The sequence below is a fragment of the Erinaceus europaeus genome, chromosome 17, assembly GCF_950295315.1.
Source record: "Erinaceus europaeus chromosome 17, mEriEur2.1, whole genome shotgun sequence".
Taxonomy (NCBI): Eukaryota; Metazoa; Chordata; class Mammalia; order Eulipotyphla; family Erinaceidae; genus Erinaceus; species Erinaceus europaeus.
In genome coordinates this window covers 63320-90080 of record NC_080178.1, presented here as the reverse complement: position 1 = coordinate 90080, position 26761 = coordinate 63320, and the positions used below count along the sequence as shown (strand labels likewise).

The 26761-nt window shown below is 66.5% G+C and overlaps 2 protein-coding genes across 6 annotated transcripts; both read right to left on the bottom strand.

Annotated features, from left to right (window-relative positions):
* Positions 1 to 563: 563 nt before the first annotated feature.
* PGGHG (protein-glucosylgalactosylhydroxylysine glucosidase) lies at positions 564 to 12863 on the bottom strand. 5 transcript variants are annotated; one of them, XM_060175841.1, is made up of 14 exons: positions 12571 to 12863; positions 11237 to 11447; positions 9381 to 9816; positions 8962 to 9081; positions 8739 to 8870; positions 7714 to 7825; positions 7565 to 7637; positions 6955 to 6990; positions 6857 to 6921; positions 6106 to 6242; positions 3131 to 3226; positions 1669 to 1766; positions 1399 to 1607; positions 732 to 935 (listed from the first exon to the last, which is right to left on the bottom strand). In XM_060175841.1, the coding sequence occupies exons 1-14, from the start codon at positions 12827 to 12829 to the stop codon at positions 880 to 882; spliced, it is 2040 nt and encodes a 679-aa protein (XP_060031824.1). In that variant the 5' UTR covers positions 12830 to 12863; the 3' UTR covers positions 732 to 879. The 5 variants fall into 5 exon arrangements, with proteins under 5 accessions (XP_060031823.1, XP_016049550.2, XP_060031825.1 ...); XM_060175840.1 differs by lacking the exon at positions 1669 to 1766 and having other exon boundaries at positions 564 to 935; XM_007536555.3 differs by lacking the exons at positions 6857 to 6921; positions 6955 to 6990 and adding an exon at positions 3349 to 3482.
* A 2999-nt stretch (positions 12864 to 15862) lies between these two features.
* Positions 15863 to 23095, bottom strand: NLRP6 (NLR family pyrin domain containing 6). Its single transcript, XM_060175839.1, has 8 exons — positions 22807 to 23095; positions 22432 to 22449; positions 21314 to 22302; positions 19872 to 20701; positions 19228 to 19320; positions 17256 to 17426; positions 16679 to 16846; positions 15863 to 16445 (listed from the first exon to the last, which is right to left on the bottom strand). The coding sequence occupies exons 1-8, from the start codon at positions 23093 to 23095 to the stop codon at positions 16307 to 16309; spliced, it is 2697 nt and encodes an 898-aa protein (XP_060031822.1). The 3' UTR covers positions 15863 to 16306.
* Positions 23096 to 26761: the final 3666 nt, after the last annotated feature.

The window sequence follows — 26761 nt, the reverse complement described above, 5'->3', positions numbered from 1 at the left end:
GGACCCGTTCCTGGCTGGGGTGGGGGGGGGGCACTGCAGGAAACACCCCCTCCCCCGCCTGCGATCAGGGGTCTGGGTGAGGACACAGCATTTCAGACTGAGGTCTGACAAATGTGGTCAGGTCATCTCTGCTGCCCTGTCAGGGCTGTGTCCCCAGCTGTCCACCGGCTGAGAAGGGTGGCAGGGCCTGTGCCCTCCCCGTGCCACCACCCCTCCTCCTGGTCATCGCCCGGCCCTGTGGGGTGTCCTGGGCTGGGTCACGCCATCACTGGACCCCTGCTGGCCACTGATGGACCTCAGAGACAAGGACGCAGGCAAGCTGGCCACACTGGACACCAGTCCCCAGGGGCTGGGCAGCAGCCCACAGGCAGGGGGACAACACTGGCCCCTAAGCCCCACTCTGGCCCAGGAGGGGACCCGACCCGCCTTGCTGGAAAGGGCTGGCTGTGTGGGGACGGCCCTGTGTGTCCCCAGGTGTGGACTGGCCTGTGGGCCCAGGGCGGCTGCCAGCCCTCCCGTCCCCTCCAGCCAGGCTGCAGCCCCTGCGGGATGGCTACAGAGGCTACACTTTCCAGAGCAACTTTAATCCTGGCAACGTGGGCAGGCAGACCCTGGGGCCCTGGAGCCCTCAGGGTCACCGCCTGTCACAGCCGTGTCCTGGCCCATCCCTACCCCTCACCGTGCCCCCATGCCAGCCCCTCGGGGTGCTGGAGGAGTCTGTGTGGAGGGGGTGCATGGGTCAGAGGCCGGGGGCTCCCCTCCTCCAGAAACGTGTGGCAGGCGAGGGTGTTGTGGCCAGGGCTCGGCCGGGTGCCCACAGTCCAGTCACTGGGCAGAAGGGCGTGGTGGATCCTGGGATGCAGCTGGGCAGCTGGGAGTCTAGGGGAGGCGCTGCTGTATGCAGCCAGCAGAGCGGGGGAAAGAGACGCTGTGTCCTGCGGGAGACAGGCATGAAGCTGCGGGCTGGGTCCCAGGGGCGGCCATGCCCGGGTCCTCCCCATAGGGGGGGTGTCCATGCCCCAGGTCCCCAGGGGGGTCCATGCCCGGGTCCTCCCCAGAGGGGGGTGTCCATGCCCCGGGTCCCCAGAGAGGGTCCTACCCGGGTCCCCAGGGGGGGGGGGCATGCCCGGGTCCTTCCCAGAGGGGGGTGTCCATGCCCCGGGTCCCCAGGGGGGTCCTACCCAGTCCCCGGGGGCGGCCATGCCCGGGTCCTCCCCAGAGGGGGGTGTCTATGCCCCGGTCCCCAGAGGGGGCCATGCCCAGATTCTCAGAGGCAGCCCTGCCTGTGGTCCCCCTAGGTGCTCCTGTAACCTGGGGTCCCCCTCAGTGCTCCCAGCCCTGGGGTCTTCTGCCAAGCTTGCACGTGGGGGACCTTTCCTGACCCTGGATGGCTCTTACCAGGGGGGAGGGGGAGCCGGGTCTGGGACGGCCACAGCTGGACCTCCAGGGGGGGAGCTTGGGGCCCCGCGGCCGACACCCCGATGCTCACGGAGCCCTCGCAGAAGGAGAAGTCCAGCTTGCTCCCCAGGAAGGACACACCGGTGACACGGAGCCCAGACACCCCGGCGGGACACTCGGGGTCGAAGGTCACACCGGCAGCTGTGATCCTGGGGGGAGGGTGTGAATGGGTGTGCCCCCAGGCCCCTGCCCCCGGCCCCCGCAGCTCACCTGAACCCTGTGAACCCAAAGAGCGCCGTCTGCAGGAAGCCGCCCATGCCGGTCAGGAAGTTCACGGCTCCCGAGCCGTCCCCGTTCTCCGTCCACACCTGCGGGCAGTGCTGGCCAGCTGGGACTCCCCCTGCACCCCAGGTCCACTCTGGGTCCTCACCCTGTACCCTAGGGCCCACTCTGACTCCCACGCTGGGGCCCCTCCCTCTCTCACCTGCACCACTCTGGGGAGCCCTCACCCTGTACCCCAGGTCCCACCTGGGCACAGGTGAGAATTGGGGCACAGGTGAGAATTGGGGTCTGGGCCCCAAGGGTGGGGGCCTTAGCCTGGCAGGTGCCCAGGGCACAGATGAGAATTGGAGTCTGGGCCCCAAGGGTGGGGGGCCTTAGCCTGGCAGGTGCCCGGGGCACAGGTGAGAATTGGGGTCTGGGCCCCAAGGGTGGGGGGCCTTAGCCTGGCAGGTGCCCAGGGCACAGGTGAGAATTGGGATCTGGGCCCCAAGGGTGGGGGGCCTTAGCCTGGTAGGTGCCCAGGGCACAGGCGAGAATTGGGGCCTGGGGCCTTAGCCTGGCAGGTGCCAGGGCACAGGCGAGAATTGGGGTCTGGGCCCCAAGGGTGGGGGGGCCTTAAGCCTGGTAGGTGCCCAGGGCACAGGTGAGAATTGGGATCTGGGCCCCAAGGGTGGGGGGCCTTAGCCTGGCAGGTGCCCAGGGCACAGGCGAGAATTGGGGTCTGGGCCCCAAGGGTGGGGGGCCTTAGCCTGGCAGGTGCCCAGGGCACAGGCGAGAATTGGGGCCTGGGGCCTTAGCCTGGCAGGTGCCAGGGCACAGGTGAGAATTGGGGTCTGGGCCCCAAGGGTGGGGGGGCCTTAGCCTGGTAGGTGCCCAGGGCACAGGTGAGAATTGGGGTCTGGGCCCCAAGGGTGGGGGGGCCTTAGCCTGGTAGGTGCCCAGGGCACAGGTGAGAATTGGGATCTGGGCCCCAAGGGTGGGGGGGCCTTAGCCTGGCAGGTGCCCAGGACACAGGCGAGAATTGGGGTCTGGGCCCCAAGGGTGGGGGGCCTTAGCCTGGCAGGTGCCCAGGACACAGGTGAGAATTGGGGTCTGGGCCCCAAGGGTGGGGGGCCTTAGCCTGGCAGGTGCCCAGGGCACAGGTGAGAATTGGGGTCTGGGCCCCAGGATGCTGGGAGAGGGTGAGGGCCCCGGAGTGGGGTTGGGGGTGAGGGTTGGGCTCTGGGGTGCACAGTGAGGCCCTGGCTGCAGGTGAGGGGGCAGGGGGCCTAGGCCCCAGGGTGCAGGTGAGGGTGGGGCCCAGTGTACAGAGGGAGGCCCCAGGGAGTAAGTCTAGACCAGGGTGCAGGGTAGGGGCCCCAAGCTGAAGGTGAAAATAGGGCTCTTGGGGTGGGGTGCAGGGACCCCACCCTTGGGGCCCAGGGGTCGGCAGGGTGTAAGGTGCACCGACCTTGAAGGGCTCAGAGATGTGGCTGAAGCACCTGTCCAGGACGGTCCGAGCCCGGCCCGGCTCCTTCAGCTCCAGCCAGCCCACTGCAAACATGCTCTTGGGGAGGGGCAGATCAGAGGTCAGAGGCCAGAGGCCAGGGGGCAGTCACTCCAAGCAGCTCCCAGCACACATGCTCTGGGGCAGGGGCAGGGCTGGGAGAAGGGCCAGGTGGGCCTTACCCAGGTCATGGCTGGGCCCCGGGGGTCCGTCACAGCCTCATAAACTTCCAGGTTTGTCCTGCGAACCTGGGGGCTCAGTGAGAAGGGGACGGGGTACCCCAGCAGCACCACATCTGCCTGCTTCACCTCTTCTCCTATGGGAGAGCCATGATGAGGGGGGTCACTGTGTCCTGGGAAGTCACTGTGTCCTGGGGTGACTGACTGTATCCTGGGGGGTCACTGCGTCCTGGGGTGACTGACTGTATCCTGGGGGTCACAGTGTCCTGGGGTGACTGACTGTATCCTGGGGGTCACAGTGTCCTGGGGTGACTGACTGTATCCTGGGGTCACAGTGTCCTGGGGTGACTGACTGTATCCTGGGGGGTCACTGTGTCCTTGGGTGACTGACTATATCCTGGGGGGTCACTGCGTCCTGGGGTGACTAACTATATCCTGGGGGGTCACTGCGTTCTGGAGTGACTAACTATATCCTGGGGGGTCACTGCATCCTGGGGTGACTGACTGTATCCTGGGGGGTCACTGCGTCCTGGGGTGACTGACTATATCCTGGGGGGTCACTGCGTCCTGGGGTGACTGACTGTATCCTGGGGAGTCACTGCGTCCTGGGGTGACTGACTGTATCCTGGGGGTCACTACGTCCTGGGGTGACTGACTGTATCCTGGGGGTCACTGCGTCCTGGGGTGACTGACTGTATCCTGGGGGGTCACTGCGTCCTGGGGTGACTGACTGTATCCTGGGGGTCACTGCGTCCTGGGGTGACTGACTATATCCTGGGGGTCACTGCGTCCTGGGGTGACTGACTGTATCCTGGGGGTCACTGCGTCCTGGGGTGACTGACTGTATCCTGGGGGTCACTGCGTCCTGGGGTGACTGACTGTATCCTGGGGGTCACTACGTCCTGGGGTGACTGACTGTATCCTGGGGGTCACTGCGTCCTGGGGTGACTGACTGTATCCTGGGGGTCACTGCGTCCTGGGGTGACTGACTGTATCCTGGGGGTCACTGCGTCCTGGGGTGACTGACTGTATCCTGGGGGTCACTGCGTCCTGGGGTGACTGACTGTATCCTGGGGGTCACTGCGTCCTGGGGTGACTGACTGTATCCTGGGGGTCACTGCGTCCTGGGGTGACTGACTGTATCCTGGGGGTCACTGCGTCCTGGGGTGACTGATTGTATCCTAGGGGGTCACTGCGTCCTGGGGTGACTGACACTATCCTGGGGGGTCACTGCGTCCTGGGGTGACTGACTGTATCCTGGGGGTCACTGCGTCCTGGGGTGACTGATTGTATCCTAGGGGGTCACTGCGTCCTGGGGTGACTGACACTATCCTGGGGGGTCACTGCATCCTGGGGTGACTGACTGTATCCTGTGGGTCACTGCGTCCTGGGGTGACTGACTGTATCCTGGGAGTCACTGCATCCTGGGGTGACTGACTGTATCCTGGGGGGGTCACTGCGTCCTGGGGTGACTGACTGTATCCTGGGGGTCACTGCATCCTGGGGTGACTGACTGTATCCTGGGGGTCACTGTGTCCTGGGGTGACTGACTGTATCCTGGGGGGTCACTGCATCCTAGGGTGACTGACTGTATCCTGGGGGGTCACTGGGTCCTGGGGTGACTGACTGTATCCTGGGGGGTCACTGGGTCCTGGGGTGACTGACTGTATCCTGTGGGTCACTGCGTCCTGGGGTGACTGACTGTGTCCTGGGGGTCACTGCGTCCTGGGGTGACTGACTGTATCCTGGGGGGTCACGGGGTCCTGGGGTGACTGACTGTATCCTGGGGGTCACTGCGTCCTGGGGTGACTGACTATATCCTGGGGGTCACTGCGTCCTGGGGTGACTGACTGTATCCTGGGGGTCACTGCGTCCTGGGGTGACTGACTGTGTCCTGGGAGTCACTGCGTCCTGGGGTGACTGACTGTATCCTGGGGGTCACTGCGTCCTGGGGTGACTGACTGTATCCTGGGGGTCACTGCGTCCTGGGGTGACTGACTGTATCCTGGGGGGTCACTGCGTCCTGGGGTGACTGACTGTATCCTGGGGGTCACTGCGTCCTGGGGTGACTGACTGTATCCTGGGGGGGTCACTGCGTCCTGGGGTGACTGTATCCTGGGGGTCACTGCGTCCTGGGGTGACTGACTGTATCCTGGGGGGGTCACTGCGTCCTGGGGTGACTGACTGTATCCTGGGGGGTCACTGCGTCCTGGGGTGACTGACACTATCCTGGGGGGTCACTGCATCCTGGGGTGACTGACTGTATCCTGTGGGTCACTGCGTCCTGGGGTGACTGACTGTATCCTGGGAGTCACTGCATCCTGGGGTGACTGACTGTATCCTGGGGGGGTCACTGCGTCCTGGGGTGACTGACTGTATCCTGGGGGTCACTGCATCCTGGGGTGACTGACTGTATCCTGGGGGTCACTGTGTCCTGGGGTGACTGACTGTATCCTGGGGGGTCACTGCATCCTAGGGTGACTGACTGTATCCTGGGGGGTCACTGGGTCCTGGGGTGACTGACTGTATCCTGGGGGGTCACTGGGGTGACTGACTGTATCCTGTGGGTCACTGCGTCCTGGGGTGACTGACTGTGTCCTGGGGGTCACTGCGTCCTGGGGTAACTGACTGTATCCTGGGGGGTCACGGGGTCCTGGGGTGACTGACTGTATCCTGGGGGTCACTGCGTCCTGGGGTGACTGACTGTGTCCTGGGGGTCACTGTGTCCTGGGGTTCTCCCTCAAGGCATCCTCCACTCACCTGGCTCATACCCGTCAAACTCTGGGTGGAAGTTCCGCTCGGGGTCAAAGGGCACCTTGATTTGGTCAGCCACTGCCAGCCACTGTGGGGGGATGGGCTGTCCCAGGTCCTGTGCCAGGGCAGCTGCAAAGCGCAGACTGTGGGCAGAGAGGGGCAAGGGAGGGGGCTGCAGTAGGCTGGGGCCAAGAGATGGGGCTCAGGTGGGCTGGGGTGGGGAGTGATAAAAGGGAGAGGGGAGAGGACTGGGTTGGCTTCTGGGCTTCTCCTGCTCTAGACCTGCCCTGGGGGGTGGGCGTCTCACCTGCTCTGGGGGGTGGGGGTCTCACCTGCTCTGGACCTGCCCTGGGGGTGTGCATCTCACCTGCTTGGACCTGCCCTGGGGGTGGGGGTCTCACCTGTCCTGGGGGTGGGGGTCTCACCTGCTCTGGACCTGCCCTGGGGGTTGGGGGTCTCACCTGCCCTGGACCTGCCCTGGGGGGTGGGCATCTCACCTGCTCTGGGGGGTGGGGGTCTCACCTGCTCTGGACCTGCCCTGGGGTTGGGGGTCTCACCTGTCCTGGGGGTGGGGGTCTCACCTGCTCTGGACCTGCCCTTGGCGTGGGGGTCTCTCCTGCTCTGGACCTGCCCTGGGGGGTGGGGGGTCTCACTTGCTCTGGACCTGCCCTGGAGGTGTGGGCTCACCTGGTTTAGACCTGCACTGGGGGGTGGGGGGTCTCACCTGCTCTGGACCTGCCCTGGGGTGGGGTCTCACCTGCTCTGGACCTGCACGTTGGTGCACACAGAGTTGTCAACCCCAGAATGGTACCTGTTCTGGACCTGCCCTGGGGGGTGGGCTCACCTGCTCTAGACCTGCCCTGGGGGGTGGGGGTCTCACCTGCTCTGGACCTGCCCTGCGGGTGGGATCTCACCTGGTCTAGACCTGCCCTGGGGGGTGGGCTCACCTGCTCTAAACCTGCCCTGGGGAGTGGGGGGGTCTCACCTGCTCTGGACCTGCCCTTGGGGGTGGGGGTCTCACCTGGCCTAGGGAGTGGAGGGTCTCACCTGCTCTGGACCTGCCCTGGAGGTGTGGGCTCACCTGGTTTAGACCTGCACTGGGGGTTGGGGGGTCTCACCTGCTCTGGACCTGCCCTGGGGTGGGGCTCACCTGCTCTGGACCTGCACATTGGTGCACACAGAGTTGTCAACCCCAGAATGGTACCTGTTCTGGACCTGTCCTGGGGGGGGGCTCACCTGTTCTGTACCTGCCCTGGGTGGGGGCTCACCTGTTCTGGACCTGCCCTGGGTCGGGGATCACCTGCTCTGAACCTGCCCTGGGAGTCAGGGCTCACCTGTTCTGGACCAGTCCTGGGGTCAGGGCTCACCTGTTCTGGACCAGTCCTGGGGTCAGGGCTCACCTGCTCTGGACCTGCCCTGGGTGGGGGCTCACCTGCTCTGGAGCTGCCCTGGGGTCGGGGCTCACCTGTTCTGGACCTGCACGTTGGTGTACACAGAGTTGTCGACTCCAGAATGGTACTCGTCTGGAGGCATGACTCCTGGGTAGCAGTGGTCAGTGCAGCTGTAGGGCAGCCTCAGGGGGTCTCCAGCCCCTGTCCTGACCCCTGTCCTCACCTCTCAAGTGGTACTGCCCATCCTCTGGGCTCCACTCCACACGACTGCACCAGAACTCGGCCACGGCCCTCACCACATCCCAACCTCCAGCCTCTCGGAAGAGGGCCAGGTCCTGGGGGAAGGGTCCGAGCGGTCACTGCCTGCCCACAGTGCCCAGCTGCTCTCAGGACATGGGCAGGGGGTGGGGAGGACGGGCAGGGAGCACTCAGGTGGAGGGAGGACGGGCAGGGAGCACTCAGGTGGAGGGAGGACGGGCAGGGAGCACTCAGGTGGAGGAGAGGACGGGCAGGGAGCACTCAGGTGGAGGGAGGACGGACAGGGAGGACTCAGGTAGAGGAGAGGATGGGCAGGGAGCACTCAGGTGGAGGAGAGGACGGGCAGGGAGCACTCAGGTGGAGGGAGGACGGGCAGGGAGGACTCAGGTGGAGGGAGGACGGGCAGGGAGGACTCAGGTGGAGGAGAGGATGGGCAGGGAGCACTCAGGTAGAGGGAGGATGGGCAGGGAGGACTCAGGTGGAGGGAGGACGGGCAGGGAGGACTCAGGTGGAGGGAGGACAGACAGGGAGCACTCAGGTGGAGGGAGGACGGGCAGGGAGCACTCAGGTAGAGGAGAGGATGGGCAGGGAGCACTCAGGTGGAGGGAGGACAGACAGGGAGCACTCAGGTGGAGGGAGGACGGGCAGGGAGCACTCAGGTAGAGGAGAGGATGGGCAGGGAGCACTCAGGTGGAGGAGAGGACGGGCAGGGAGCACTCAGGTGGAGGGAGGACGGGCAGGGAGGACTCAGGTGGAGGGAGGACGGACAGGGAGGACTCAGGTGGAGGGAGGATGGGCAGGGAGCACTCAGGTGGAGGGAGGACGGGCAGGGAGGACTCAGGTGGAGGAAGGACGGGCAGGGAGGACTCAGGTGGAGGGAGGACGGGCAGGGAGGACTCAGGTGGAGGGAGGACAGGCAGGGAGGACCAGTTGGAGGGGAGGACGGACAGAGAGGACTCAGGTGGATGTACAGGAGCACTGGCCGCTGACCTGGGTGGCATGGTAGTAGAGCTGAAAGGCCAGCAGCACGGCCCCATTGATGTGCAGCTCCTGGGTGCCGTACACCGCCTCCGGGCAGACCTCCAGGCCTGAGCCTGCGCTCTCCCAAGCGAACTTGGCCCCCTGGGGTAGAGGGTGCTCAGGGTCGGACACCACCCCTCCCGAGCCCTGGGGGGCAGCCAGTGGGAAGCCACAGCCAGCACCCGGCCCTCACCTGGCAGCCCAGGTCCCTGGCGTTCTGCAGGGCGCCCCTCAGTGTCCGGATGCGGTACTGCAGGAGGGCCCTGGCAGCCTCCGGGTGCAGCAGCAGGACATTGGGGAAGATCCAGAGGTCCTGGGGGACAGGGCAGGGCTGCACTCCTGCGGGTCCCGGCCTCTGCCCCCCGTGCCTGCTCTGAGTCCCCCCAGGCCCAGCCCCCCAGACTCAGCCCTCCGAGGCTCGGCCCCCTTCCAGGCTCAGGCCCCTTACACTCTGGCCCGTCCAGGCAACCCTCGCGGTTCCGACGGCCCAGGCGCAGGCTCCCCCAGAGTCAGAAGCCCCCACAGTGCCCTCAGACTCCGGAGCCCCCGGGCGCAGGTACCCCAGGCTCCGGTGACACCCGCCAGCCCCAGCACCCCAGCTCAGGTGCTCACCTGGTCCCAGAAGACGTGGCCCCAGTAGCACTCCCCTCTGCGCCCGTTGGAGAGCCCTCCAGGGCTGAGGCCGTGGCAGATGTCCCCCGGGGAGCCAGGTGGGGACAGGCCGCTGAGCAGGTAGAACAGTGCCCCCCGCAGGGCCTGGCGCAGGGGCAGGGGCCCCCCCACGGCCAGCCCACAGCCCTCCCAGAGCTGGGCCCAGGCCTGCGTGTGGGCCCTGTACAAGCGGCCAGCCGCCTGCAGCTCCAGAGCCTCCAGCAGGCGGGCCTGGGCCTGCTCGCGGCTGCCCGCCACCACCACCAGGAAGTCCCAGGCGGCTGCACTCGCGGCTGGCTCCAGGGTCAGCACGGGGGGCGCCGGTGTCCAGAGCATGTGCACCTCCTGCCGTGGACCCCCCGGCTGCTCAGGCGTGAGTGTCCAGCCTCCTAGGGACCTGCGGGAACATCCGGTGACCTCCTAGCAACCTCCTGCACTGCCCACTGACCCCTCACTGTACTGCCTCCTCACTGCCACTGACCCCTCACTGTACTGCCTCCTCACCGCCCACTGACCCCTCACTTTACTGCCTCCTCACTGCCACTGACCCCTCACTATACTGCCTCCTCACTGCCACTGACCCCTCACTGTACTGCCTCCTCACTGCCCACTGACCCCTCACTATACTGCCTCCTCACTGCCCACTGACCCCTCACTATACTGCCTCCTCACTGCCCACTGACCCCTCACTATACTGCCTCCTCACTGCCCACTGACCCCTCACTGTACTGCCTCCTCACTGCCACTGACCCCTCACTGTACTGCCTCCTCACTGCCACTGACCCCTCACTGTACTGCCTCCTCACTGCCACTGACCCCTCACTGTACTGCCTCCTCACTGCCACTGACCCCTCACTATACTGCCTCCTCACTGCCACTGACCCCTCACTGTACTGCCTGCCTCCTCACTGCCCACTGACCCTTCACTGTACTGCCTCCTAACTGCCACTGACCCCTCACTATACTGCCTCCTCACTGCCCACTGACCCCTCACTATACTGCCTCCTCACTGCCCACTGACACCCTCACTCTGCTCCCATTGGACTGTCCACTCACCCCTCACTGGGCTCCTCCCTGGACATCCGCTGACTCCTCACCGTGCTCCCTGGATATCCACTGACTCCTCACCGTGCTCCGTGGACATCCGCTGACTCCTCACCATGCTCCCTTGGACATCCATTGACTCCTCATCCATTGACTCCTCATCATGCTCCCTGGATATTCACTGACTCCTCACCGTGCTCCGTGAACATCGGCTGACTCCTCACCATGCTCTCTGGACATCCATTGACTCCTCATCATGCTCCCTGGACATCCACTGACTCATCATGCTCCCTGGACATCCACTGACTCCTCACCATGCTCCCTGGACATCCACTGACTCCTCTCCATGCTCCCTGAACATCCACTGACTCCTCACCATGCTCCCTGGACATCCACTGACCTCTCACCGTGCTCCCTGGACATCCACTGACTCCTCTCCATGCTCCCTGGACATCCACTGACTCCTCACCATGCTCCCTGGACATCCACTGACTCCTCACCGTGCTCCCTGGACATCCACTGACTCCTCACCATGCTCCCTGGACATCCACTGACTCCTCACCATGCTCCCTGGACATCCACTGACTCCTCACCGTGCTCCCTGGAGATCCACTGACTCACCGTGCTCCCTGGACATCCACTGACTCCTCTCCATGCTCCCTGGACATCCACTGACTCACCATGCTCCCTGGACATCCACTGACTCCTCACCGTGCTCCCTGGACATCCACTGACTCCTCACCATGCTCCCTGGACATCCACTGACTCCTCACCGTGCTCCCTGGAAGTCAGGCCCCAGATGCAGTTCCAGGTCTGGGCTCTCTGGGGAGAAGGCCGAGCGCAGCCACACAGAGATGGGCTCCCGTCCTGTGTCTAGGCGGGTGATGGACACGCAGAAGGCCAAGACGTGGGGCAGTGTGCGGTGGGCGTAGAGGCACTGGGAGGCCCGGAAGCTGCTGCCCTCCATGGTGTGCAGGAAGGAGCCTGGGGGAGGGCCACACAGTCCCCAACATGGGCTCCAGGGACACTCAGTCCCCACCATGGGCTCCAGGGACAAGGACACCCAGTCCCCACCATGGGCTCCAGGGACACTCAGTCCCCACCATGGGCTCCAGGGACAGGGACACTCAGTGCCCACCATGAGCTCCAGGGACACCCAGTCCCCACCAAGGGCTCCAGGGACAGGGACACCCAGTCCCCACCATGGGCTCCAAGGACACTCAGTCCCCACCATGGGCTCCAGGGACACTCAGTGCCCAGATTGGGCTCCAGGGACAGGGACACTCAGTTCCCACCATGGGCTCCAGGGACACTCAGTCCCCACCATGGGCTCCAGGGACACTCAGTGCCCAGCATGGGCTCCAGGGACAGGGACACTCAGTGCCCAGCATGGGCTCCAGGGACAGGGACACTCAAGGCCCACCATGGGCTCCATGGACAATCAGTCCCCACCATGGGCTCCAGGGACACTCAGTGCCCAGCATGGGCTCCAGGGACATCCAGTCCCCACCATGGGCTCCAGGGACAGGGACACCCAGTCCCCACCATGGGCTCCAGGGACACTCAGTGCCCACCATGGGCTCCAGGGACAGGGACACTCAGTGCCCAGCATGGGCTCTAGGGACAGGGACACTCAGTGCCCAGCATGGGCTCCAGGGACAGGGACACTCAGTCCCCACCATGGGCTCCTGGGACAGGGACACTCAGTGCCCAGCATGGGCTCCTGGGACAGGGACACTCAGTGCCCAGCATGGGCTCCAGGGACAGGGACACTCAGTGCCCAGCATGGGCTCCAGGGACACTCAGTGCCCACCATGGGCTCCAGGGACAGGGACACTCAGTCCCCACCATGGGCTCCTGGGACAGGGACACTCAGTCCCCACCATGGGCTCCTGGGACAGGGACACTCAGTGCCCAGCATGGGCTCCAGGGACAGGGACACTCAGTGCCCAGCATGGGCTCCAGGGACACTCAGTCCCCACCATGGGCTCCAGGGACAGGGACACTCAGTCCCCACCATGGGCTCCTGGGACAGGGACACAGTCCCTCACACACACCACACTCTCTGGGTTCCCCGGGGGCTGCCCGCGACCGAGGAGGCAGCTACCTGTGTTGGTGTCCAGCGCAAAGCTGCTGGTCAGTGGCTCCCGGGCCCCTGCGGGGGCCTCCAGCCGCACGTTCAGAGGGCTGGGCAGCGCCGCCCGGTGCGTGTCCCCCGCCGCCCCGTTGTACAGGCCGCTCACGTGCAGCCTGTTCTGGAACACGCGGGTGCCCAGGTAGGCGTTGGTCAGGGGGGGCCAGAGCCGGGGGTCCCGGGGCAGCGAGGCGGCCCTGAACACCGTGGGGTCCGCAGCCGCAGCCTCCATGACAAGCTCAGGCCCCAGGCCGCTGCCTGGGCCCCCAGCCAGGAGGAAGGGGAGGGGCGGGGACAGGGAGGGGAGGGGACAGGAGGGGCAGGGACAGGGAGGGGAGGGGCGGGGACAGGAGGGGCGGGGACAGGGAGGGGAGGGGACAGGAGGGGCAGGGACAGGGAGGGGAGGGGACAGGGAGGGGAGGGGACAGGAGGGGCGGGGACAGGGAGGGGAGGGGCGGGGACAGGAGGGGCGGGGACAGGGAGGGGAGGGGACAGGAGGGGCGGGGAGGGGACAGGAGGGGCGGGGACAGGGAGGGGAGGAGACAGGAGGGGCGGGGACAGGGAGGGGAGGGGACAGGAGGGGCGGGGACAGGAGGGGCGGGGACAGGGAGGGGAGGAGACAGGAGGGGCGGGGACAGGGAGGGGAGGGGACAGGAGGGGCGGGGACAGGAGGGGCGGGGACAGGAGGGAGGGGCGGGGACTGGGAGGGGCGGGGAACAGGGGAGGGGCACAGGGAGGGAAGGGGCGGGGGAAAAGGGAAGGGGCGGGGGCGAAGGGAAGGGGCACAGGGAGGGGAGGGGCGGGGGAGGCGGGAAGGAGAGGGGCAGGGAGGCGGGAAGGGGCGGGGAGGAAGGGGCGCAAGAGAGGACACGGGCAGGACGGCTGGCAGTCGGCAGGCGCTGTCCACCCCAGGTCGCCGGCTCCTCCTTGACCCGGGCCGGCGGGCGGGCAGCCGTCCACACCTCTGTCCACTCGGCGCCCTCCCGGGAGGCCACGGTGGGAGCGGGAGAGTTTGGATGTTGGGGCGCGGCTTCAGGGAGCTCTTCCCGCCTCTCCTGTCCCCACCACCAGGGGGGACACCAGGGCGGACAGTGCCGCCAGGTCTCAGTTCCCGTGTGTCCCTCGGACACGCAGGCTCCCAGCTGCTCTCTCTCTCGGGGCCCCTAGCCAGCTGGCCATGTGCACACCCACCCACCCACCGACCAGACCTGCGCAGGGTGTCCCTGCCCCCAAGGGACAGTCCAGCGGCTCTCGCATGCCTGCGCCCGGCCCACAGCTTCGCGGTGCTCTCAGGGTGGCAAGGCCAAGGCCAGGAGCTGGGACGAGGTGTGTGGGGGGGGCCTGACCCCCAAGACTTCCCGGGAGAGGCCTCAGCAGCCCTGCAGGCCCCCAGCCCAGGGCCTTGCGCCAGTGCAAGACCTTCTGTGGGCACTCAGCTCTGAGCGCCAGGCCTCTTGGAGGTGAAGCCCCCCCCCCCCCCGCCCGCCCAGTGCCTTCTCCCTAAGTTCTGGGGGAACTCTGTCACCTCCTTTTGCCCAGCCACGCTGCCCTCCCCACCCATGGGTGTCCGTGGGATCCTGAGCCCCAGGTTCAAGCCCCCTCACCTGCACCAGAGCTGAGCAGTGCTTTGTGTGTTCACATCACAAGCCTGCAGACTCTAAGGGGTCCCGGGAGGCAGCGACCAGGCTGAGCATACCTGTTCCCAGGCACAGGGTCCCACCCGGATTCTGGCACCTCCCCTGCAGGGGGACACTTCATGAGCGGTGGGACTGGGCTACAGGTGTCTGTAGCTCTTTGCTTCTAACTTCTCTGTGTCTATCCAATAAGTAAAATATTTTGTAAAAAGGATGACCCATAGGGAGCCCGGCGGTAGTGCAGCAAATTAAGTGCACGTGGCATAAAGTGCAAGGACCCGTGTAAGGATCCCGGTTCGAGTCCCCAGCTCCCCACCTGCAGGGGGGTCACTTCACAGGCGGTGAAGCAGGTCTGCAGGTGTCTGTCTTTCTCTCCCCCCCCTCTGTCTTCCCCTCCTCTCTCCATTTCTCTCTGTCCTATCCAACAATGACGACATTAATAACAACAACAATAACTACAACAATACAACAAGGACAACAAAAGGGAATAAATAAATAAATAAATATTGTTTTTAAAAAAGTAAGACCCATAAAGGCTGAGGAGACACTCAGCCAGGCCTGGCTGTGCTGGGTGTGAGGCCCAGCGCAGGAGAGAGGGACCAGAAGGAACTTCATGCCATGGTGTCCCTGTGTCTGAGTGGACAAGCAGCCTGGGGCAGTGGACATGAAGTTGTGTGGCGGAGGGAGGACTAGCTCTGCTGGGAAATTGTGCCGATGCAGTCACATCCGCCATGTTGTCCCCTCAGGCTACTGCTAGTTCCCGCGAGAGTTGGGACATTCTCAGAGTGCCTGTTCAGCCATGTTGTGCCCTCAGGACATTGTCTATATCCCCGCGATATCCGATATCCGGAGTGCTCTGGTTACTCCTCCCCCTTCCCATTCTCGGGAAAGCTGCTCCTATAAAAGCCTTTCTTCTTCCGCACCTCGCTACCTCCACGTGGCCCAACCTGTTTCTCTAGCACCCAACTCTGAGGTGCCAGCACAAATAAAGATTTGTGTTTCCTCTTCGCTCCAGACCCCCTCTCTCTCTTCTCTGCGGCCCGCGCTCAACAACATAGCTCCTGGAAATGGCCCCCAGCTGGGGTGTCAGAGGCACTGGGGTGGGCACAGTGAGTGCAGGTCAGTCCCCACCTCTGTGGGATGAGAGACCCTCACAGGGACCCAAGCATAGGCCATGCCTGGGGGGGTCACCAGGACAGGTGACAGCAGCCTTGGGAGTGAAGCAGAGGATTTTTAAAAAAATTTTTAATATTTTTTCCCCTCCAGGGTTATTGCTGGGCTCGGTGCCTGCACCATGAATCCACTGCTCCTGGAGGCCATTTTCCCCCCTTTTGTTGCCCTTGTTGTTGTAGCCTCGTTGTGGCTATTATTATTACCATTGTTGATGTTGTTCCTTGTTGGATAGGACAGAGAGAAATGGAGAGAGGAGGGGAAGACAGAGAGGGGGAGAGAAAAATAGACACCTGCAGACCTGCTTCACCGCCTGTGAAGCGACTCCCCTGCAGGTGGGGAGCCGGGGGCTCGAACCAGGATCCTTATGCTGGTCCTTGTGCTTTGCACCATGCGCGCTTAACCCGCTGCGCCACCGCCCGACCCCCAAGCAGAGGATTTTTTATGTAAACTTTAAAAATTATCTTTATTTATTTATTGGATAGTGATAGCCATAAATTGAGAGGGAAGGGGGAGATAGAGAGGAAGAGAGAGACACCTGCAGCCCTGCTTCACCACTTGTGATGCTCCCCCTGCAGGTGGGGATGGGAGGCTTGAACCCGGGTCCTTGCACACTGTAACATGTGTGCTCAACCAGGTGTGCTCCCACCTGGCCCCCACCCACAGGCCTCCACCTCCAGGTCCCCTGGATCCCGGGTCCAATGCCAGCCTGGGGGAGCAGGGGCACCTCCGGGTGGGGCAGCTGGCCTCAGCACGGTGCCTGGCATCACAGTCCTGGGGAGGACAGGGCCCTCGGGCAGTGGGCAGGACCCTGGGGCCTCACAGTGCCCGCGAGGGCCTCGTCCACAACTGGGGAAGGCTGGCAGGGACAGTGGGTGGGGACAGCTCAGGCCCCTCCTCAGGCCTCAGAGGACACTGCCGTAGCCTGTGGATGGCTCCTGCTGGCCGTCCAGCTCTGGGTGTGTGATGACCAGGCCCGGCCTGGCTGTCCTCACTGCCCGCAGCTCCCGCAGTGACTGCTCACTCAGCTCCCCAGAGCCCAGGCTGCAGAAGACGGGGATGGGTGTGTGGGGAGGAGGGAGCACGGAAGGGACAGTGAGGGGCAGTGAGGGGGTGGGGGCATGGGGGGCATGGAGGGGGCAGCGAGTGGGCAGGGGACTTGGGAGACAGGGAGAGGCCACAGCACTGGGTAGCAGATGGGCACTAGGCCCATCAGAGAGGTCAGAGCAGGGCCGGCACTTGGTTGGCGACCCAGGGCTGCCCCGCTGCCCGCTCACCTGAGGGTCAGCAGGCTGCAGCCAGGGTCCCGCAGGAGGGCACATAGGGAGGACACCAGGGACCCTGACAGCTGGCAGCCACCAAGGTCCAGGGCGGTCAGGGCCGGGCTTAGCCGCAGCATGCTCACCAGGCGCTGCAGAGGCCCCTGCAGGCCGGGCTGCTGCACCCTGAGGAGCAGAGGGGACAGTGCCTCCCCGACCTCCCACAGCCTCACCTCAGGCCAGGCTGCTGCACCCTCACCCACACCTCACCTCAAGCCGGGCTGCTGCACACACGCGCACACACACACACACGCGCACACACACACACACACACACACACACACACACCCTCACCTCAGGCCGGGCTGCTGCACCCTCACCCACAGACACACACACACCCTCATCTCAGGCTGGGCTGCTGCACCCTCACCCCCCTACCCCCCCACCTCAGGCCAGGCTGCTGCACCCTCACCCACACCCCCCCACACACACACACCCTCACCTCAGGCCAGGCTGCTGCACCCTCCCCCCCTCCGCACCCCCTCACCTCAGGACGGGCTGCTGCACCCTCATCCACACACACACACACCCTCACCTCAGGGTGCGCACCCGGCACCCAGGCTGGGTCAGGCTCTCGCTTAGCACCCGCAGGCCCGCCTCACTCAGCCCGTTGTGCAGCAGAGCCAGCTCGGTCAGTGAGGGTGCTCTGGACACTGCCTCTGCCAGGTCCCGGCACACGGTGTCCGGCATTTTGCAGCCAGAGAGCCTGAGTGGGGGAACAGAGGGGGTCTGAGGCCATTGTACATGGTCTGAAAGCTACCTGCTCAGCAAGTCAGCACCAGGCACTGACCACCGGACCAGGCACTGACCACCGGACCAGGCACTGACCACTGGACCAAGCTATGACCACCGGACCAGGCACTGGCCACTGGACCAGGCTATGACCACCAGACCAGGCACTGACCACAGGACCAAGCTATGACCCCCAGACCAGGCACTGACCACAGGACCAGGCACTGACCACTAGACCAAGCTATGACCACCGGACCAGGCACTGACCACTGGACCAAGCACTGACCTCTGGACCAAGCTTTGACCACTGGACCAGGCACTGGTCACTGGACCAGGCACCGACCTCTGGACCAAGCTATGACCACTGGACCAGGCACTGACCACTGGACCGGGCACTGACCACTGGACCAAGCTATGACCACCGGACCAGGCACTGGCCACTGGACCAAGCTATGACCACCGGAACAGGCACTGACCACTGGACCAAGCTATGACCACCAGACCAGGCACTGGCCACTGGACCAGGCACTGACCTCTGGACCAAGCTATGACCACTGGACCAGGCACTGGCCACTGGACCAAGCTATGACCACCAGACCAGGCACTGACCACTGGACCAGGCACTGACCACTGGACCAAGCTATGACCACCGGACCAGGCACTGACCACTGGACCAAGCTATGACCACCAGACCAGGCACTGACCACAGGACCAAGCTATGACCCCCAGACCAGGCACTGACCACTAGACCAAACTATGACCACCGGACCAGGCACTGGTCACTGGACCAGGCACTGACCACTGGACCAAGCTATGACCACCGGACCAGGCACTGACCACTGGACCAGGCACTGACCACTGGACCAAGCTATGACCACCGGACCAGGCACTGACCACTGGACCAAGCTATGACCACCAGACCAGGCACTGACCACAGGACCAAGCTATGACCCCCAGACCAGGCACTGACCACTAGACCAAACTATGACCACCGGACCAGGCACTGGTCACTGGACCAGGCACTGACCACTGGACCAAGCTATGACCACCGGACCAGGCACTGACCACTGGACCAAGCTATGACCACCAGACCAGGCACTGGCCACTGGACCAGGCACTGACCTCTGGACCAAGCTATGACCACTGGACCAGGCACTGGCCACTGGACCAAGCTATGACCACCAGACCAGGCACTGACCACTGGACCAAGCTATGACCACCAGACCAGGCACTGACCACTGGACCAAGCTATGACCACCAGACCAAGCACTGGTCACTGGACCAAGCTATGACCACCGGACCAGGCACTGACCACTGGATCAAGATATGACCACCGGACCAGGCACTGACCACTGGACCAGGCACTGACCACTGGATCAAGCTATGACCACCGGACCAGGCACTGGTCACTGGACCAAGCTCTGACCATTGGACCAAGCACTGACAAGAGCTGATTTACCATGTCAGTATGGGCAGGTGGCCACCAGCTTCCTTTGCCCAGCCCTGCTATCCATCTTGTTTTTGGTGGGAGCTGTTTCATGGGTGCTTAACCCTGAGTGCTTCCGCCCAGCCCCTCTGATGCCACTTGATGGTTACTAGGTGCTCAGCCCAGCCTGTGGCCAAACCGGCCTCCCTTCCCAGGCCTGACTGCCCCTTGCCCCTCTGCCAGGGTGGGCAGAGCCTGGCCCCTGGAAGGACAGGCAGGCTGGTCCCCTCGGCCCCTCCAGAGTGACCTCCCTTGTGTCCCTGGTGTGGGGCCCGCTGGGGTCACTCACATGAGGCTGCTCAAGCCACACTGCCGGTCAGCCATGGCCTCACAGAGTGGACGAAGCAGGGAGACTAGGGGCTTTTTCTTGCTGCTCCGGGCACTATGAGGAGGGGACATACATGGACACCCAGCCCTTCCTGGAGGATGTGTCCAGCCTGGGGTGGGGGTAGCCCAGCCCAGGGTGCAGTGGGGGCTCTGACCTGTGGTCCCTGTGTCCAAGCAGCAGGCCCCCACTTGTCCGGCCTCCCCCACCCCACCAGACAGCCCTCAGGGAAAGGCCAGAGTGGACACAGCCTGGCCAGGGCTGACGCCAGGGCTGGCCTGAGTGAAGGGACGGCCAGTGTGTCCTGAGCTGCTTGGGGAGAAGAGGCTGCAGGGTCAGAGGGCTCAGATGAGGACAGGCTGCAGGGCTGTCCTGGGGTGCCGCACACAGCTGGTCCCACAGCCCTGCCTCTGGGCAGCTCCGCAGCTGTCACCCCTGCCTGGCGCCCTCACCGGGGACACCTCCCCATAGCCCCCCACCACCCAGACACCCCCCACCCTGGAAACCCCACTCGGGGACCCCACTCAGAGCCTGAGACTGCTGCACTGCAGGACCCTACCCTGGGGCTCCACCTGGGGCCCCCACCCCGGAACCCCACACACACTCACGGACTGCCCCCTAAGCCGCCCTGCAACCTCTTCACCAGACCCTTCTTCTTCTTCTCCGGGGCCATGGCCAGCCGGCAGCTGTCCAGCCTCAGCGCTTGCCCGGCGGGGCAGCAGCGCACACAGTGGGCCAGCACCGCCATGTCCGTGTGGCTGAAGCGGACCCTCCGCAGGGCCAGCTCGGGGAGGCCGGTCAGCACCTGGCGCACGAAGGCCGCCTCCTGCGTCTCGTACAGGCAGTGCAGCAGCTCCAGTGGGCAGCCGGGCGGCTCCCCGGACCCAGCCTGGTCCTCCTTGTCCTCGTCCTCGTCCTCGTCCAGGTCCTCGTCCAGGTCCGCGTCCAGGTCCGCGTCCTCCGCCTCGGCCGGGGTCCGGCCCGCCTCTCCCGCGCCCACCCCCTGGGCCCAGGCCAGCACCTGCTGGCGCACGCGCTCGGACCCGGGGCCGCCCACACCCAGCAGGCGCTGCATGTCCCGGGCGCGCTCGGCGCTCACCAGCCCGAAAAGGAAGCGCGTGGTGAGCGCCAAGTGGGGGCGCAGGGCGTCGGCCCGCAGCAGCGCCCCCACGCCCGGGCCGCCCGCGCCCGGCTCCTCCAGCAGGAAGGACAGCGCGGCCAGGAACTCCTGGAAGCTGGGGTCCAGGAACTGGTAGGCCACCTGCGTGTCCAGCACGCCGGGCAGCTCCTTGCGGCCAAGGAACAGGGCCTGCACCCGCGAGCCGCCTAGCTGCAGCTGCGCGAGGTCGGCCTCGGAGAAGCGCAACTGGCGCCCCAGCACTCCCTGGCGGGCCAGCAGGCTCAGGCGGAGCAGCTCGGACAGCACCTGCGGCCTGGGCTCCCCGGTCCCGGCCCCGCCCCCGCCCCCGCCCCCAGCCCTCATGCCGTGGGCTCCGGCCCCGCCCCCGGCCACATTGGCCCCGCCCCCGCCCTCCAGCGTTGGCCCGCTGGCTCCGCCCCCGCCCTCCCATCTGGGGCCGCTGGTCACGCCCCCGCCCCCGCCCAAAGCCCTCATGCCATGGGCTCCGGCCCCGCCCCCGGCCACATTGGCCCCGCCCTCCAGCGTTGGCCCGCTGGCTCCGCCCCCGCCCTCCCATCTGGGGCCGCTGGTCACGCCCCCGCCCCCGCCCCCAGCCCTCATGCCATGGGCCCCGGCCCCGCCCCCGGCCACATTGGCCCCGCCCCCGCCCTCCAGCGTTGGCCCGCTGGCTCCGCCCCCGCCCTCCCATCTGGGGCCGCTGGTCACGCCCCCGCCCCCGCCCCCGCCCCTCATGCCATGGGCCCCGGCCCCGCCCCCGGCCACATTGGCCCCGCCCCCGCCCTCAGCCCTCACGCCATGGGCCCCTCCCCCGCCCTCCCCTCTGGGCCCGCCGGTCACGCCCCCATCCACGCCCCCGGCCCCAGCCCTCACCCCATTGGCCCCGGTCCCCGTGGCCCCGCCCCCTCCGGCCCCGCCCCCGGGCTCCCCCAGCATGCTGGCGGTGAAGAGCAGGTACAGGGACGTGGTGGTGCGGCCGGCGCGCCCCAGGCCGCGGCCGCCGTCCAGCTGCTGGCGCAGCACGGTGCACACGAGCCAGCACACGAAGGGCACGGAGCAGAGCGACAGCAGCGGCGCGTCCTCCTTCACCAGGCGGTAGGCCCGCGCCGCCCGCGCCTCGTCCTGGAAGAACTTGTAGAAGAACTTCTTCCTGTCCTTGTGCGAGAAGCCGCGCACCTCCGCGCACTGCGGCGCCCAGAGCCGACCCCGCGGCGGGGCCGGGCGGGCGCGGGCGGTCAGCAGCAGCCGCGCCCCGGGCAGCAGCGCCCGGCCCAGCAGGGCGGCCAGCACGCGCTCCGGCCCGGCCGGCTGGAAGGGGTCGGCGCAGGGCCCGGGCGCGTGGGCCGGCAGCTCGTCCGCGCCGTCCAGGATGAAGAGCAGCCGCTCGGGCCGCGCCAGCATGGCCCGCAGGGGCGCCCGGCGGTCCGGGCAGCCGTCCAGCAGCAGGTCGGCCAGGCTGCAGGCCTCGGGCCGGTCCAGCAGCTCGCGGCACGGCAGGAAGAAGGCGAAGTCCACCTGCCCGCGGTACAGCTTGCCGGCCGCCCAGTCGTACAGGATCTTCCTGGCCGCCATGGTCTTGCCGATGCCCGCCGGGCCCTGCAGCACCACCGTCAGCTTCTGCCGGCCGTCCGGGTCCGGGCGGAACAGGCGGTCGAAGGTGTGTGTGTCCGAGCGGCGGGCGCGCTCTGCCTGCGGCTCGGTGTCGGCCCCCGGTGTGGCGTCTGGCCACGGCGCAGCGTCCAGCCCCAGCTCAAAGTCCAGCCCCAGCACCGTGTCCAGCTCCACCTCGGGCGCGATGAGCAGCTTGGTGAAGCGCTTGGTGATCTTGACGGAGCGGGCGTTGCGCTCCCTGACCTTGGCGTGCTCCCGCAGCACGTGCTCACGGAACAGCTTTTTGTACTCTGGGGGACAGCGGGGGCACGGGGCGGAGGGCGGCTCCAGCGTCTGGCAGCCCCTCTGCCCCACCCGGGCCTCCCCGGCCCCGCAGCACATACACGGTGCTCACGGGGGAGGGCGGCCAGAGGACTTACCCGACACAGACAGCGGCGCCAAGCAGCTGAACCCTGTGAGGAGAGGCGCGGTGAGGGGGAGCGGGGGGGGGGGGGGGGATATGGCTGCTGCACCTACCCCCAGGCTGGCAGCAGCCGTCTTTCCTGAGTAGGCAGGAGTGTCCACGTCCTGGTCCCCCGTCCCTTGTTCTCATCCAGTCCCTGTCCCCATCCCTGTTCCTGCCCTGCCCTGCCCCGTCCCTGCCCTGCCCTGCCCCATCCCTGTCCCAGCCACGTCCCTGTCCTCAGTTCCCTGTCCCAATCTCCTGTCCCCATCCTTGCCCCACCCCTGCCTTGTCCCTGCCCTGTCCCTGCCTTTTCCCCACCCCTGCCCCATCCCTGCCCTGTCCCCATCCCTGCCCCATCCCAAGCGCTCACGTTGTAGTCGCTGCTCCTTGAGTCTTGCGGCTACGTCACGCACATCCGCTCTCTTGAGGGCCTTACGGGTTACGTCCAGTGCCGGCTCCGGCCCGTAGAACTGGGTCAGCTGTTCTGCGAGGTCCAGGGCATCAGCGCGCTCCAGCCGGCCCCAGGGGATGGTGCGGCCTTGGCCTGGCAGGTTCCGCAGCTTGTGGCGGAAGCGCTTCAGCTGCTCCTGGCTCAGCTCCTCCAGGGCGGCCAGCACCAGCTCCCGGGCAGCAGCCATGACCTGCTCCACACTGGGGGGAGAGGGTGGGGGGCTCAGCTCCTCCAGGGGGCCAGCACCAGCTGCCATGACCTGCTCCACACTGGGGGGAGAGGGTGGGGGGCTCAGCTCCTCCAGGGGACCAGCACCAGGTGCCATGACCTGCTCCACACTGGGGGGAGAGAGTGGGGGGCTCAGCTCCTCCAGGGGGCCAGCACCAGCTGCCATGACCTGCTCCACACTGGGGGGAGAGGGTGGGGGGCTCAGCTCCTCCAGGGGACCAGCACCAGCTGCCATGACCTGCTCCACACTGGGGGGGAGAGTGGGGGGCTCAGCTCCTCCAGGGGGCCAGCACCAGCTGCCATGACCTGCTCCACACTGGGGGGAGAGTGTGGGGGGCTCAGCTCCTCCAGGGGGCCAGCACCAGCTGCCATGACCTGCTCCACACTGGGGGGGAGAGTGGGGGGCTCAGCTCCTCCAGGGGGCCAGCACCAGCTGCCATGACCTGCTCTACACTGGGGGGAGAGGGTGGGGGGCTCAGCTCCTCCAGGGGACCAGCACCAGCTGCCATGACCTGCTCCACACTGGGGGAGAGACAGTGGGGGGCTCAGCTCCTCCAGGGGACCAGCACCAGCTGCCATGACCTGCTCCACACTGGGGGGAGAGAGTGGGGGGCTCAGCTCCTCCAGGGGACCAGCACCAGCTGCCATGACCTGCTCCACACTGGGGGGAGAGGGTGGGGGGCTCAGCTCCTCCAGGGGGCCAGCACCAGCTGCCATGACCTGCTCCACACTGGGGGGAGAGAGTGGGGGGCTCAGCTCCTCCAGGGGGCCAGCACCAGCTGCCATGACCTGCTCCACACTGGGGGGGAGAGTGGGGGGCTCAGCTCCTCCAGGGGACCAGCACCAGCTGCCATGACCTGCTCCACACTGGGGGGAGAGGGTGGGGGGCTCAGCTCCTCCAAGGGGCCAGCACCAGCTGCCATGACCTGCTCCACACTGGGGGGAGAGTGTGGGGGGCTCAGCTCCTCCAGGGGGCCAGCACCAGCTGCCATGACCTGCTCCACACTGGGGGGAGAGAGTGGGGGGCTCAGCTCCTCCAGGGGGCCAGCACCAGCTGCCATGACCAGCTCCACACTGGGGGGGAGAGTGGGGGGCTCAGCTCCTCCAGGGGGCCAGCACCAGCTGCCATGACCTGCTCCACACTGGGGGAGAGACAGTGGGGGGCTCAGCTCCTCCAGGGGACCAGCACCAGCTGCCATGACCTGCTCCACACTGGGGGAGGTGGGGGGCTCAGCTCCTCCAGGGGACCAGCACCAGCTGCCATGACCTGCTCCACACTGGGGGGAGAGGGTGGGGGGCTCAGCTCCTCCAGGGGGCCAGCACCAGCTGCCATGACCTGCTCCACACTGGGGGGAGAGGGTGGGGGGCTCAGCTCCTCCAGGGAGCCAGCACCAGCTGCCATGACCTGCTCCACACTGGGGGGAGAGGGTGGGGGGCTCAGCTCCTCCAGGGGGCCAGCACCAGCTGCCATGACCTGCTCCACACTGGGGGAGAGACAGTGGGGGGCTCAGCTCCTCCAGGGGACCAGCACCAGCTGCCATGACCTGCTCCACACTGGGGGGAGAGAGTGGGGGGCTCAGCTCCTCCAGGGGACCAGCACCAGCTGCCATGACCTGCTCCACACTGGGGGGAGAGGGTGGGGGGCTCAGCTCCTCCAGGGGGCCAGCACCAGCTGCCATGACCTGCTCCACACTGGGGGGAGAGAGTGGGGGGCTCAGCTCCTCCAGGGGGCCAGCACCAGCTGCCATGACCTGCTCCACACTGGGGGGGAGAGTGGGGGGCTCAGCTCCTCCAGGGGACCAGCACCAGCTGCCATGACCTGCTCCACACTGGGGGGAGAGGGTGGGGGGCTCAGCTCCTCCAAGGGGCCAGCACCAGCTGCCATGACCTGCTCCACACTGGGGGGAGAGTGTGGGGGGCTCAGCTCCTCCAGGGGGCCAGCACCAGCTGCCATGACCTGCTCCACACTGGGGGGAGAGAGTGGGGGGCTCAGCTCCTCCAGGGGGCCAGCACCAGCTGCCATGACCAGCTCCACACTGGGGGGGAGAGTGGGGGGCTCAGCTCCTCCAGGGGGCCAGCACCAGCTGCCATGACCTGCTCCACACTGGGGGAGAGACAGTGGGGGGCTCAGCTCCTCCAGGGGACCAGCACCAGCTGCCATGACCTGCTCCACACTGGGGGAGGTGGGGGGCTCAGCTCCTCCAGGGGACCAGCACCAGCTGCCATGACCTGCTCCACACTGGGGGGAGAGGGTGGGGGGCTCAGCTCCTCCAGGGGGCCAGCACCAGCTGCCATGACCTGCTCCACACTGGGGGGAGAGGGTGGGGGGCTCAGCTCCTCCAGGGAGCCAGCACCAGCTGCCATGACCTGCTCCACACTGGGGGGAGAGGGTGGGGGGCTCAGCTCCTCCAGGGGGCCAGCACCAGCTGCCATGACCTGCTCCACACTGGGGGGGAGAGTGGGGGGCTCAGCTCCTCCAGGGGGCCAGCACCAGCTGCCATGACCTGCTCCACACTGGGGGAGAGACAGTGGGGGGCTCAGCTCCTCCAAGGGGCCAGCACCAGCTGCCATGACCTGCTCCACACTGAGGGAGAGACAGTGGGGGGCTCAGCTCCTCCAAGGGGCCAGCACCAGCTGCCATGACCAGCTCCACACTGGGGGGGAGAGTGGGGGGCTCAGCTCCTCCAGGGGACCAGCACCAGCTGCCATGACCTGCTCCACACTGGGGGGAGAGTGGGGGGCTCAGCTCCTCCAGGGGACCAGCACCAGCTGCCATGACCTGCTCCACACTGGGGGGAGAGAGTAGGGGGCTCAGCTCCTCCAGGGGACCAGCACCAGCTGCCATGACCTGCTCCACACTGGGGGGAGAGGGTGGGGGGCTCAGCTCCTCCAGGGGGCCAGCACCAGCTGCCATGACCGGCTCCACACTGGGGGGAGAGAGTGGGGGGCTCAGCTCCTCCAGGGGGCCAGCACCAGCTGCCATGACCGGCTCCACACTGGGGGGAGAGGGTAGGGGGCTCAGCTCCTCCAGGGAGCCAGCACCAGCTGCCATGACCTGCTCCACACTGGGGGGAGAGGGTGGGGGGCTCAGCTCCTCCAGGGGGCCAGCACCAGCTTCCATGACCGGCTCCACACTGGGGGGAGAGAGGGGGGCTCAGCTCCTCCAGGGGGCCAGCACCAGCTGCCATGACCTGCTCCACACTGGGGGGAGAGAGTGGGGGGCTCAGCTCCTCCAGGGGGCCAGCACCAGCTGCCATGACCTGCTCCACACTGGGGGGAGAGGGTAGGGGGCTCAGTTCCTCCAGGGGGCCAGCACCAGCTCCCAGGCAGCTGCCATGACCTGCTCCACACTGGGGGGGGGGTCACGACTTTGGCCTCGAAGCCTAAAGTGGGGGCGGTCAGCCTCGGCCTCCTGCGTGTCTGGGGTCAAGGGTCAGCCTGGGCTGGTGTGGGGGCTGTCTCTGGCTTAGTCAAGTGGGGTTCCCCATAGCACTGGCCCCACGGGAGGGGAGTGTCCTCCTATGCTGAGCTGGCTCCCTGCCCGCTCCCTTGCAGCAAGGCCAGGCGGCCACCCCACTGAGGGTCCCCCAGGCTCCAGGGCTGGAGTCCCCGAGGCTAGCCTGGC